Source organism: Miscanthus floridulus, chromosome 11 (genome assembly GCF_019320115.1).
Source record: "Miscanthus floridulus cultivar M001 chromosome 11, ASM1932011v1, whole genome shotgun sequence".
NCBI lineage: Eukaryota > Viridiplantae > Streptophyta > Magnoliopsida > Poales > Poaceae > Miscanthus > Miscanthus floridulus.
The window spans coordinates 63,777,521-63,791,509 of NC_089590.1; the positions used below are offsets into that span (position 1 = coordinate 63,777,521).

General features: G+C 49.0%; 2 protein-coding genes across 3 annotated transcripts; both read left to right on the forward strand.

Annotated features, from left to right (window-relative positions):
- The first annotated feature begins 2,077 nt into the window (after nucleotides 1-2,077).
- On the forward strand, nucleotides 2,078-7,100 carry LOC136493340 (expansin-B17-like). The gene is made up of 4 exons (XM_066489414.1): nucleotides 2,078-2,464; nucleotides 3,698-4,004; nucleotides 4,524-4,653; nucleotides 6,331-7,100. The coding sequence occupies exons 1-4, from the start codon at nucleotides 2,269-2,271 to the stop codon at nucleotides 6,532-6,534; spliced, it is 837 nt and encodes a 278-aa protein (XP_066345511.1). The 5' UTR covers nucleotides 2,078-2,268; the 3' UTR covers nucleotides 6,535-7,100.
- A 2,149-nt stretch (nucleotides 7,101-9,249) lies between these two features.
- Nucleotides 9,250-12,178, forward strand: LOC136494176 (sphingolipid delta(4)-desaturase DES1-like). 2 transcript variants are annotated; one of them, XM_066490334.1, is made up of 2 exons: nucleotides 9,250-9,562; nucleotides 11,228-12,178. In XM_066490334.1, exons 1-2 carry the CDS (start codon nucleotides 9,407-9,409, stop codon nucleotides 12,047-12,049), a joined length of 978 nt encoding a protein of 325 aa, XP_066346431.1. In that variant the 5' UTR covers nucleotides 9,250-9,406; the 3' UTR covers nucleotides 12,050-12,178. The 2 variants fall into 2 exon arrangements, with proteins under 2 accessions (XP_066346431.1, XP_066346432.1); XM_066490335.1 differs by lacking the exon at nucleotides 9,250-9,562 and adding an exon at nucleotides 9,660-11,085.
- The last annotated feature ends 1,811 nt before the right edge of the window (nucleotides 12,179-13,989 follow it).

Consider the following 13,989-nt stretch of genomic DNA (forward strand, 5'->3'; position numbering starts at 1 on the left):
AAAATAAGATGAAATCAACAGCTAAACGACACGCTTTTCAGCAGCTTATTCTGACCACGCTTATTCCCACAACCATATTTATACTAAAAAGCAGAATTTGGATCAAACCAGCTTATTTTGACCGCCGCTTTTACTTTATTGTGCAGTTTATCTGGAAAACGTTTTCCAAATAAGCTGTACCAGGCCTTAAAAAAAGGTCCCTACAACACCAACGGCTACGGAAAATAATAAAATAATAGTGATTTTCCTCTTTTTCTCAAATAGTCGACGGCCTAGGAAAGGAGGATTTTCATCCATTTATTTGGATGATACCTATTCCCCCCTTTTGGGTCAGACGCAGAGGCGGTAGTACCTCCTGCCCCCCGGACCCAGGACCCGCAGAACTCAAAGAGAAATGCGTAGTCCCCGTTCTCGGGGAGTTCATTGCTGTGATTTTCAAAGTGGAGGGAGAAGTACGTATGTCCACTTCTTGACCATCCAGTCATTCACGGGCGATGCAATGCACACAATTCACCCCTACATCTGGGTGTAGAACATGAAGTCGGAGACAACACTCTGGAGCCGTGATCTCCGCGCTATCTGGAGCTGGAACAGCGTGGTGTGAAGCCTTGTAAACTCAGCCCTCCTAGCGCCAGTGCCACCCAGAAACAACGACCACTCGACCAGCCCAGTAGTCCACGGGGCCACAACCACTCCATATCCACGCAGCGTCACCGCGAATCCGCGATCCCACTCCAGTCGTCCAGTCCACCACCACGTGACCGGGTATCTGGGTCTGGCATGGTAACTACACAGGCTTTCCGTTAGGGTTGGCAGGTCCACAGCGGTTAATCTTTATCACTGTGCAACGGCAACGGTCAAGCGAAGCGAGGTGGGCAGACTGCCGCCGCCACGGCACGCGCACGTCAACGGTCTTCCGCCCGCCCCGAGGGGCGCTTCCGTGGTGTCGCATCCCCACTAGTATTCACTAGCCCCCGGCGCGTCCGCGGCAGCACCAGCACATGGGGTGAGGGCCCGGCGCTCGGCAAAAGGTCACGCCTGCAAATTGCAGCTTGGTCCAAGTGTTTAACCATGCGTAAGCGTAAGACAATCACAACGAAGCCAAGAACAGACATCCGTACTTGCACCGTGCCGTTGCAACATCACAAGAGCCCGTTCCGGTTACGGCCAACTGTCAGAAACAAAGCGACACGGGCTCCCACTTCCACTAGCCATGGACTCATCACACACACCGGTCACTTGGACGTGGACCCTGCCGCACGCTGCATTCCAGATTGCTGTATTTCTCCCCCCTACAGCTTTTCGTTATAAATCTGCCCGTCTTGCCATTTGTATAGACTACAGAGCAGCTAGGGCCTGGTTTACTCCCTGTCACAACTCCCTCTAAAATTTACTCCCTGTCACAACTCCTTCTAAAGTTTACTCTTTGTCACATCAGATATTTGATACATGTATAGAATATTAAATATAGACTAAACAAATATTAATTGCACATATTACTATTAATTTGCGAGACGAATTTTTTAAACCTAATTAGCCTACGATTTGACGATGTGTGCTACAGTAAATATATGCTAATGACGAATCATTTAGGTTTAATAAATTTATCTCACGTATTACTCACGGATTCTATAATTTATTTTTTTATTAGTAATCGAACGCCTAATTCGAACCCCATATAACACGCCCGACGTGGATTTAAACACCACCGGTAGAGGAGCCTGGCGCCCAGGCTAAGCTAGCCGAGAGCAGATCTGGGCCTGTTTGTTTTGGTCGTTTTATCATATAGAATCTACAGTATTTTTCTCTCATATAAAAAGAGTTTCAACCGACTTAGAGGGTGTTTGGTTCGAGCTACTAAATTTTAATAGCTACTAAACGGTTTAGTCACTTTTAGTAACTCTAGAGTTAATAGAGATGACTAAAACTCTTTTAGTAGCTTTTAGTCGTAACGTTTAGTTAAAAAAATATTAAAATAACTAAAAACTACTAAATTTAGTAACTACTCGGCGAAGCAAACATGTCTTATTTAATACCAGCCGGCTTCTCTTACTGGGGCATTGGGGCTTGGGATTTCTCGAAGCCATAAAAGAGCGAGCCCCAAAAAGAAGCCTACCACGTACCACTCCACTACTCCGCCTCCGAGAGCAGCCGCAGTACCACCATTCCAGTCAAGTCCAGTCCAGCCCAGCGAGGGGAAGAAGAAGAAGCAGAAAGGGGAGGAGGCGAGGAGCCAGAGCCAAGCCAAACCTCTGAACCCCCCCGGAAATGGCTTCCTCGCGCGCCCTCGCTCTCTTCCTCCTCTGCGCTCTGCTGCCCGCGCCCCCCATCTCAGTCTCAGCCGCATTGCTGTTCGGCGGCGGCAAGTCAGCCGCGGCGGCCAAGCCGGGTCCGGGAGCCGACATGGAGTGGCGGCCGGCCACCGCGACGTGGTACGGCGAGGCCGAGGGCGACGGCAGCGACGGTGAGCACTCTCAACTCTGCTCCTCAGCTCCGTATCGCACTGGTCTTATCCTAGCGTTTTACTGGGGGCATAGTACACACTGGAGTAGTTGTATAGGATACGAGCAGAATACTTGAGGGAGTGCAGTGTACAACGACGCTGTCATTCTTAATTCATTCGCTGAGTTGATTATTAGGATTCTTCAGCTGTTACTGCTATCACAGTGTAGTACAATTTCCTTTACCGCGTCTAGAAGAAAATGATTTTGTGGTAGGCTAGTAGTGGTAGCACCGTATAGCAGTAAAAAAGGAGAGGAATAAATAATTCCTCCCGTTGCGACATTTTTTGGCGGGACCCCTGCGCATCCCACGAATCGCGGAGCGAATTTCGGTGGGCCCGGGCCGCGCCCCCAGTACGCGTGTCAAGCGCCTGGGTGCCCCATCACTTTAGGATTCGTGCTGCCGCCAGCCCCGTCCTCTCCCGTCTCAGCACCCGGCGACCTTCCAACAGGCAACTGCTCCATGCAGTTGCTGAAATCTTGACGAATAAATGCAGCATTGCACTCTCTGAGGGCGCGTATAGTTCCGAAAATTTTTGGCTTTCGGCTACTGTAGCACTTTCGTTTGTATTTGACAAAAATTGTCTAATTATGGACTATTTAGGCTTAAAAGATTCGTCTCGTCAATTACAGGCAAACTGTGCAATTAGTTATTCTTTTTACCTACATTTAATGCTCTATGCATGTGCCGCAAGATTTGATGTGACAGGGAATCTTGAAAATTTTTGGTTTTTGGGTGGAATCTAACCAGGGCCTCCTCTCTGGCCCGTCCACCGACGCTGCGGGTAATCTCCATTCCACCAAATCAGTACCAGTAGAAGTTAATCCAACGGCGCAACAATACCCTGCTCGATCGTTTACTGCTGGCATTTACGCCGTCCTGAGCAGTACTCATACGTCGTGCGGTGCATGACCTTCAGTTTTGTCGTCCTGTTGACGCGTCTCGCAACTGAACAGAACAGTACCCACCTGTGAGCCCGTGACTTTTGTCCATCACAATTCACACGCGGCCACAGCCCACAGGCTCTGTTCACGTCAACCTGCATTTCCATGCCCTGTCTCGGCTGTTCTGTCCCCTCCGTAATTTCTCTTGTTCTTTTTTTCTAATTTATAAAACTGAAGAAGCTGTGAGTGAGGCTGTGATGATTTTACTATTCTGACGGCAGCAACGAACACAACGTACGGTTTTCTTTCAGGTGGCGCGTGCGGGTACGGGACGCTGGTGGACGTGGTGCCGATGAAGGCGCGGGTCGGGTCGGTGAGCCCCGTGCTGTTCAAGGACGGCGAGGGCTGCGGCGCCTGCTACAAGGTCAAGTGCCTGGACCGCGGCATCTGCTCCCGCCGCGCCGTCACGGTGATCGTCACGGACGAGTGCCCCGGCGGGCTCTGCGCCTTCGGCCGCACCCACTTCGACCTCAGCGGCGCCGCCTACAGCAGGATGGCCGTCGCGGGGGCCGGCGGCCGCCTGCGCGACCGGGGCCAGCTGAACGTCGTGTACAGAAGGTGAGCACCACTCGCAACTCCCAGTCTTGCTGTGAATGCTCGTCAGTTCAGAACCAACTGCTGCGTTGCAAGTAGGAGTACTGTAGGAGCGGTAACAGTGTCTCGTAAATCGTGATGCTATGCTGAAAAATGGCCACTTGGCATCCGAAAACATCTCTGGTGCTATGATTACCTCTGTAGGAGTAGTACAAGTACTATATGATCCTGATTCCTGCGGGGGGTAGTGAATTGTCCAGGGTTAAATGGGAGGGAATGCAGCCCAGCTGTCCGTCAGTCTGAGACCTGCTGCTGGGGTTAAACATGCCGCTGCCTGAAGTAACTCGGTCAGAGTCGCATCTGATTCTGAACACTTGTAAACACCTCCTGATCAATCTCTGCAGGGGAGGGGGTTACTACTAGAGATTGCAGCAGATGTCAATACTAGCCCAAAAAGAAAACCCGATTAATTCAACTGGCACTGGCAGTTTTAGATTCCCTGTTTCGTTTTGTTTCTGAAACTGATCGGTGCACGGATACCAGGACGGCCTGCAAGTACGGCGGGAAGAACATAGCATTCCGCGTGAACGAGGGCTCGACTAATTTCTGGCTCTCTCTGCTCGTCGAGTTCGAGGACGGCGAAGGCGACATCGGATCCATGCAGATAAAGCAGGTAACGGACGATTCTTTCTATGAATAATTATTTTAAATTGCAGTAATGAGGATTTCAACTCGAGACATATGATTATGACACCATATTAAATTGACCAATTTAATCCAAAAGCTTAATGTGATAGGGTCATAGAGAAGACGGTAAATTCATTTTATATTTTAGCAGTAAAATACATTTTCCGCCCTCCAAGTTACATTGATTTTCAACCTTGAAGCATGAAATCGGGTAACAAGCACCCTAACTGTTTGAAAACGGTGGTTCTATGTTCTATAAAAATAATAAAAATATGGTTTGACCTTAAGAAGCTCATAACTAATTTATTTTAAATGAGAAAAATATGAAACTAGTACTGTTTTTCTAAAAATGTTATCTACATGTAAAACAACAACAGTTAAATAACACTTTTAGAATAGTAGAAAGTAGTTTCTTTTTTTCTTAAAAGAAATTAATTATGAATTTCTACTGATTAAACCAGATATTTATTAATTTTAGAAACCAAACATAGGAACAAATTTGACTAGTTTCAACAGTTGGAGGGTTGAAAATCGAACTGATATACAATTTAGGTTAGAAAATATACTTTACCCTGTATTTTGACACATCGTAGAGTAGTGGCACGCACCAAAGTGATCGATCGGTAGGGAAAAAAAAGGACTATTTCGTGTCCTTGGGCCATGTAGATGCACCACCGACCAAAGAGAGGGCCACAGCCCATAGGGCCTTGCCTTGCCTTAACCCCAGCATGTTGGAGACATAAGACGTGCGTGCTCCAGTGTTGCTTGCTTTCAGTACTCTCAATAGCATTGCCAGTTGCCGCTGTCCTTTGGCTTGTATCCTGCCCTGTCTGGTAGATCGAATCGATCTGAAGAGGTGAGAGGCCGGCCAAAAGACCTGGCAGCTAAAAATCTCTTTCACGTTGTTTAGTGTTTACCCATTCTACATTTGTACTCGTACTTAAGGTCACACAAGGAAAGGCAGCACCTTATCTGGAATAGGGACGCATGCCCAGGCAACAAGGCGTGCTAGTGCTGCTACTTTCTCGCGCTGTCTACCACACAAGCCCTACTCAAAGCTTTGCATAAACCTAAATAGTTTAAGACATACGACATGATCTTCTTTGCCGAATGATTCCCGTTCTGAATGTGTTGGAAAAGCAGCACGTGAGCCCCTGGCTGGTCATGGTGCTGTTGCTCCATCGAGGACTCATCTCAGTCGCCTTTCCCCCCCTGAAATCAACTGCTCTGTGCCGGCAGCCCATGATGTTGCTTCCATCAGCTCGGTCTAAGACGACCATGAAGCTGAAACTAAAGAAACCCAACAAAGGTCTCACGCCTGGCTGCTTTTGCGTTGCACTAGTGAGTGCTTTCACGGTGGCCGTTAAATCCGACAGCCATCCACGCCCTGTGGCACGCTTGTGGCTGAGTCGTCTGTCGTCCTGGCCTTTGTTGGGCTGGGGAATCCAAAGATGCCAAGGAATCCCATGCGACTTTGGTCCGCTGGCTTTATTTTGTTGCCTTTGTAAAAGTTTCAAACGCTGCTGCGCTTTGCCTAGTGGTAGTGGCCGGGTTTTAACTAACAGTAACAACAGCTGTTCACTGCTCTTGCTTACAATCATTCACCTTGTTGCTTGCCAATGCCAACCATTGGCAATCGCTGCTGTCCTATGCTGTGTTGCAGGCCAACTCGGTGGAGTGGCTGGACATGAGGCACGTGTGGGGGGCCACGTGGTGCCTGGTGCGGGGCCCGCTTGTGGGGCCCTTCTCCGTGAGGCTCACCACGCTGTCCGCCAGGAAGACGCTCACGGCCCGCGACGTCATCCCCAGGAACTGGACGCCCAAGGCCACCTACACCTCGCGCCTCAACTTCCAGCCGTCTCTCTAGGGAGGAGCCGGAGACTGCCGGAGGGAGCGCGGCGACCGGGGGCCCACGTTTTATCGGCCCCGGACTCTGCCTCGTGGGCCCGCAAAGGCTGATGGCCCGCTTGGCAGGCAGCCAGGCAGGAGGAATCCAGACTTTTGTTTTTTCCTGTATGCAGGCAGCTTGGTTTTATATGATTTTATTTGTATCGTAGCGTAGCTAGTGTGAGGTGATGCATGGTCATCATAGTAGGCATCGGGCATGCGTGATGGCTGATGAGTTGAGTCCGGGAGCGGGCCCAGAGTGCCAGGTACAGGCAGCCGCTGTCTCCAAAGGAGAGAGCGTTCGCTGCTTGCTCTCGGCTCCAGCTCCAGCTCCAGGCCTCCAGCCCTTGGAGGCTCGGAATCCGATGTGGAAGCTGGTTGGGCCGTGAGGGTTTTGGATCCCTCGTGGTGTCTGCTTCTGCTTCGCTCGTGTGTGGCTGTGTTTTTGGCGTCGATGTGTTTCAGTCTTGTGTTTGCCCTGGTTAAATCTGAATGCAGGGTTCGTGACAAAAAAGTTGTCAGGATGTTATCTGTGCACAATGAGGAATGACCCTGTGCTTTCCATGTGAGTGTCAGATTGTTGGCGTGTCCATCACCTTGTTGTCTTGTCGGTCAAAGACGGTTTCAACCATGTGTGCTAGGAGTAGGAATATTCAAGTAGCAAATGAATGAAGCTGAAATGAGCCCTTTTTAGTTATAGGAATTTGGATTTTGGGGCTACCGTAGCATGTTCATTTTTATTTGGCAAATAGTGTTCAAACATGGACTAATTAGGCTCGAAACGTTCGTCTCGCAATTTCCCACCAAACTGTGCAATTAGTTTTTCTTTTCGTCTACATTTAATGCTCCATGCATGGGCCGCAAACATTCGATGTGACAGGTACTGTAGCAACTTTTTGGAAGTTGGGGTGGAACTAAACAAGGGCTGAGATGTACACTTGTGCTCAGAAAAGGAAAGAAAAAAAAGAGAGGAACACTCGTGGCAAAATATGTAGTGAAGATGGAAACTGATCGCAAAAACATACTTTGAACGCTTGAAAGATTTTAAAACTCAGCATATATATCCATAATGTGTTTAGATATGCACATTTTTTTAGCAAAAGTTGAGATGCAAACTCGTTTATGATTTTTATTTTTGAAAATGACTTTGCTTCCTAACTTTTGCACAAGCGGCGTATATGCAAAAACTATGGATGTGCTGAGTTTTAAATTTTCTTCGAGAGATTATGATCTTTTTCATATTTCCACTAGTGTATGATTTCCTCAGCATATTTTTCCCGCCGCTGGTGGTGACTCTGCGCTGCGCAGCTGTTCATAGGTGACTCAGCACAACGATGTGATATGACCAACGATAATGCTTGTTGTAAGCCTCCGGACGGACGGACGGACCGCTCCGCGCACCCGTTCGTGTCGTTGCTCGCTCCACGCGTCTAGCGCTCTATCCTCCCGTTAAGTTGCTTGCTCCCGCACACCGTGGCCGTCTCGCAGGCTGCCTCCACCGCGTCACTTCACCACGCGCCCCCATTATGTAGCGCTAAAAACGCGTGTTGCAAACGTACATTCTAAGTGTTTCAGAAGTATATTTCAATTATTTCGTATGGATGTTGCAAAGATAGATCCGAATATTACACATGTTGCAATGGTTATACATGTATGGTGCAATAGTTTGTTCAAAATGTTTCATCTTTTTCAGACGTACGTTGCAAATGTTATAACTGGATGTTGCATTTGTTTCAATGACTATGTTGCAAATGTATGTTGCATCAGTTTTCAGACGTATATTGCAATTGTTTTCGTCTGAGTGTTGCAAAAGTAGATTTAGATGTAGGGTGGTCGAGCGAGAAAGAGAGAGCTAGCACTGGAGTTTGCGGCATTGGTCGCTAGGTTGGCGGCAGCGCTCCACCGGAGGATGCGTAGGGTCACGTCCACGCTGTCGTATGCGGCTCTGGAGTGGGTCCTCATCGCGCTGCTCCAGAATCAACGGCTGCTCGCCTACACCATCACTAGGTTCGTGGACTAGTTTGGGTTCAGACCGGCGCGGGCGAGGGAGCTTAGTCGAGCGTGGGCGTGAAAGCTCTGTCTAGATGGACGCCACGTCTGGAGTGGGGATGTGCGTGGGCATGGGCGCTACGTCGAGCGCGGGCACCGTGTCTGGTGCAGTTGCTGGATCCGCGCCTGAACGGATGCCGCGTCCGGATGTTTGGACGCTAGTGTCGCCCACCTATGACCAATGGATCTCGTTTTTTGCGATCACATAAGTACAGACACAGACGCTCAACATGCATGCACACTCACTTCTATAGACACACGTACGCAAACCTTACTCCTATGAACACATCAAAAAAAAAAACTGTGCCGACACATCTTGAGATTGACTAAGTCTCAAATCAAATTCTCAAAAGTCGCTCAATTGTTTACCATTTGGTGTCCTGAAAAGTAAAAAATAGGTCGGTCCACGAGGCCCGTGGCTGGGGCAGTTTTCCTTTCTTCCTAGGCCTCACATGGCCTTCAGGCCCAAACTATTCCTGGCCCATGGCCATCGCCTTCAATGACATGTTGACCCCACAATGCCAGCTCCGCGTCACGTTCTCCCCCAGCGAGGGCACGTTCATGCTCGTCGTCACCTCCGGATTCCCCGAAATAGACAAACTCTCCCACCCCCTCCACGCCCACCCATAGCCGGTAGATACTTTCATCAAAGATAGCACACAGGATCGCGCCGCCCGCGTGAAAAGGAGGCGACGAATCCACCTACCCGCATTCGGGCGCCAGCGGCCAGCTCCACCCCGTGCCATCGCCACTGCGTCCGCGAGCCACCGCCATTCGCGGGGCCAGAGGGAGGGAGGGGAGCAATGGGCGCGGGGATGGAGGCGGAGGAAGGGGTGATGGCAACGGACTTCTTCTGGTCGTACACGGACGAGCCGCACGCGTCGCGCCGCCGGGAGATCCTGGCCAAGTACCCGCAGATCAAGGAGCTCTTCGGCCCGGATCCGTGGGCCTTCCTCAAGGTGCCGTGATCTGCTTCCTTTACGCTCTGCTCTTTGCATCTGTTCTTTCTTTCTTTCCTTCTTGTGCGCTTCTGTGTGTGCAATGAGGAATATAGGATCGAGGATTTGAGCTCGCCTGAAAGTATGATTCACGCTGTTTCCTTTTACGATGTTTGGCGTTTGCTGAACAGATGCAAGTCGGTTTGGATCCATTAAAGTTGGGTAGCCCTAAAGTTACTACGCATATCTGAATTCAGAATTGGTGTGCTGTTTGTTACGGTTTCAGTGCGAGGTTAGTTTGGCATTGTGCAGGTTATGGTGCTTACGGTACATTGCTAGAGGTATTCTCTGGAACCACCACTATGACGAAGTGATTGTAGATATGCTTTTCTTTGTTAGGAAGACTGCAGGCACAGTTCTTTGGACTTTCACATTTTCTTCTGTTACTTGCTTGTTTTGTAATTTTGTTTGCCTTGTCTTCGACTAACTGGTTAGTATTCCTTATGTCACTGCAAATTTGACGTGCCTGCAAACTGCTAACTGTTAAGATTGGGTTTTATGGTGCAAACAAGATGAAGTAGTAACCAAAGAATACGGTCAAATCATCTTTTGAATTGTTTCCCATAATGAGCCTAATGGCATATGGCTAGGTGGCATAAGCTGCCAACTTTATTGTGACCTGCTGAACCTTTCTTGTTGGCCCTGAATCAGTTCCAGCTGTAACTCTAAGCCTGAAAGGGTTCCTGAAATGGCAGTTGCTTCTTCTTATTGGCTACCGGCACTTCCTTTCAAGACATGCATTAAACCTTCCTGGTTGTTTCAGGAGCGATTAAGAATTGATAAAGATTCATTCTCCTAAGCCCTAACTAGTGACTGCTACTTCCTTGAAGGGTAGGCAAATCCCACCAACTTTGGCCATGACATATCTTGCTTCTGATCATACTGAACCCTCAGTTTCGTATGACAAATTTAGGACAGTAATTTCAAATCAACCACAAGATGCAAACATATCTTTGGTACCCTCTATCATGGTGAGATTGTGGGAAGAACCATAGGAATTAAGAACTGCATGAAGAAAAGGTGTTTTTCATTTCCTATTGAGGTCATTAATGAGGAATGTAAATCAACTAAGACTTTAATGCCAATATGTGAGAACATTATCAAAAGATGAATGACTTGAATATGGCATGAATCTGTAAGTACATTGACACATCCTTACTGAATTACTATTCCCGGCACCATTTTCTGTGCAATCATTTGAATCAGAGTATCTTGTTGTCAGTCCTTGCTGAATTTTGGCTTCATGTGCAAAGGTGGTGTCATATCCCTTTCACCACCAACTATTTCGTTGGCCTTTTAACTTTGGCTGGGCAAGCTGGCAACGCACATCTCATACCCCTTGTAAGAAAAAATCGTAAGGGCTGCTGCCATCCTGTCCATAAGCTGAATTTTCTTTTTGGAGCAATAAGTTGTACTCCTATTTGCACTGATATGTTCTGTTGTATCTGCTGAAGTTGTTTGTGCATACCTGTATGACACGGTCGGTATGGTCCGAATTCCCAATTTAAGCATAGAATCTTCTTCTGCCAATTTCATTATTAAGATATTACAGCCAGAAACCATCACTTCTCATATCAAGTTTTAACTGCGACATGCTTTGATGGTTATTTCAACTGTTTTTTGCAGATTGCTTTGGTTGTGTCGCTTCAGCTATGGACCGCTGCATTCCTCTGCGATGCCAGCTGGTTGAAGCTACTGACGGTGGCCTACTTCTTCGGCTCCTTCCTAAACCACAACCTGTTCCTTGCTATCCATGAGCTGAGCCACAACCTTGCCTTCACAACCCCATCCCTCAATCGCTGGCTGGGCATCTTCGCAAACCTCCCCATCGGCGTCCCCATGTCCATAACGTTCCAAAAGTACCACCTGGAGCACCACCGGTTCCAGGGCGTGGACGGCATCGACATGGACATCCCGAGCCAAGCGGAGGCGCATGCCGTGAGGAACGCCGTCAGCAAGTTCATATGGGTCGTGCTCCAGCTCTTCTTCTACGCGCTGCGGCCGGTCTTCCTGAAGCCGAAGCCCCCGGGCATGTGGGAGTTCACCAACCTGGCCGTCCAGGCCGGTCTCGACGCCGGCCTCGTCTGGCTGTGCGGCTGGAAGTCGCTCGCGTACCTGATCCTCTCCACGTTCGTCGGCGGCGGCATGCACCCCATGGCGGGCCACTTCATCACGGAGCACTACGTGTTCAGCCCGGAGCAGGAGACGTACTCGTACTACGGGCCCCTGAACCTGATGGCGTGGCACGTCGGGTACCACAACGAGCACCACGACTTCCCCAGGATCCCCGGCACCAGGCTGCACAGGGTGAAGGAGATCGCGCCGGAGTACTACGACAGCCTCAAGTCGTACAGGTCCTGGAGCCAGGTCATATACATGTACATCATGGACCAGACGGTCGGCCCTTTCAGCCGGATCAAGAGGAAGGCGTCCAAGAAAGACTCGTAGTTGTAGCCTCGTAGGATCAATTTTGTTTGTCACGTATTTTGAACTCCTGGAGATGATGCCTATGTTTGGTGCAAGCATTTCGATTCGTTGGAACAGCCTGTTACTTGATATATCAATATATAGCTCGTTTCGCGACCTGTTACTTGATATCAATAGCTCGTTTCGCGACTGATTTTTCATGTGTCAGATGTATCTATGAAGCTGTTTCCGTTTGGTAATGTTGCATCAATCTGATTCATCGTGAGCTAACCCGATCCATCCGCGAGGGGAAAAAAAAACAGTCTCGGCGGTGCGCCGAGCGGGCCCACGACGCCGGGAGCCCGAGAAAACGACGCTGTGTGCCGTCGCCGCCGATGGAGTTTTTTCGTGCCGATGAATCCACCCAACCCAGCACGAGCGCGTTCACACCCAGAGTTCGTTCCAGTTCCAGGTTGTTATTACTTCTCTGATGATCAAACATAAAAACCAGCACCGGCCAATAGGAATCTCACCTTACCCAACGTTTCGGTTGGGAAAATGTATTCTTTGCCCAGGCTTAAACCTAACCACACGGATCCGCCGAAAGTCTCACAGGACCAGCGTACGCGCTTCCTTGCATCTTAAAGAAGAAGAAGCATCGACCGCTGCCTTTTTTCTTTCCAGAAGAAGCTTTTTCTCGTAACAAACAGAACCTAGAAGAAGGTTAGAAAGGACAATTGGGGCAATTAGCACGAACCGACAGGCATGCGTCAGACCCACATGTCAGTCACATGTACCTCAGGACACTCACTCGATGGCTAGGCAATTCTACAGACTGTTTCGCATCGCACCCTCCAATCGCGTGATTCAAACGTCAACCGCCGCCCTTGACCGTTCCGTCGAACGCCGACGCGGCCGCACAACTCATTTCCAGAGCTTTACAGATCAGCCCCGACTTCACGACCACACCCGCACAGCGCACACCGCACCGGGCTACCTTTTATATAGTCTCCTCCTCCCCGTCGCCATCTCCCTGTGCGATCCAAACGCGCGACAAGTCAGCCACGCCGCCGCCTTTCATTTTTTTTTCCTTCTCACCCATCTTTCTCCACGAGAGCGCGAGCGGAGCGGAGGGCAACGAAGGAGTCGAGGAGATGGGCGGGTTCGATCAGCAGGTGAAGGAGCGGACCAAGGAGCTGAAGCACCTCAAGACCGCGGCGATGAAGGGCATCAAAGCGGCCGGCGAGTCGTGCAAGAAGGCGTGGAGCAAGGTCAGGAGCAGCATCAAGCGCTAGGCCTAGGCGTCCGCGTCCGTATGGGATGGGATTTCTGCGTGGTTTTCTGAGTTGTGGTAGATTGCGCTTTTTTGGTTTTGTTGGATCTATTTATTTGAGCAACTTGAGTACATGATGTGTGAAGATCGTCTGTATGTGCATGCATAGTATTTTACTTCTGTTCGTTCGTTGTGATCCTCTTCATGCTTTTCTTCCGGTGGCGAATTCAGTTGTTATATAGCAGATAGATCTTTGGCTGCGCATGCCAACGAACTCTCGAGTCTGGATGTTCATCGCACACCGAAAAAATTTGCAGAGAGTTTCTACATCTTCGTAAAAGCAACATAGGGTCCGCATCATCTTATCGTCGTTGAACCTACCTTGATTCCTGCTTCCTGACCTTATCAACGCTCTGAAATCAGGATGTCCATCTATATCACCGATTACCGCTGATTGTTAGTCGTTAGCCTGCTTCCTAACCGGTAACGCTGAAACAATCGGCACTAATATTTTTTTTTCAAAATATACTTATTGATAAAAGAATCTGAACACTGATCTGTCGCAACTCACGAATGATTGCAACCACCGGTTACTTAAATCAAGAGAACACAAAAACACGTATATCGATCAGGTGCTTAGGTGTCCAAAGTTCAGACCATGATATTGATTTTTTTTAACATACCATGATATTGAAATTAGGGACACAGG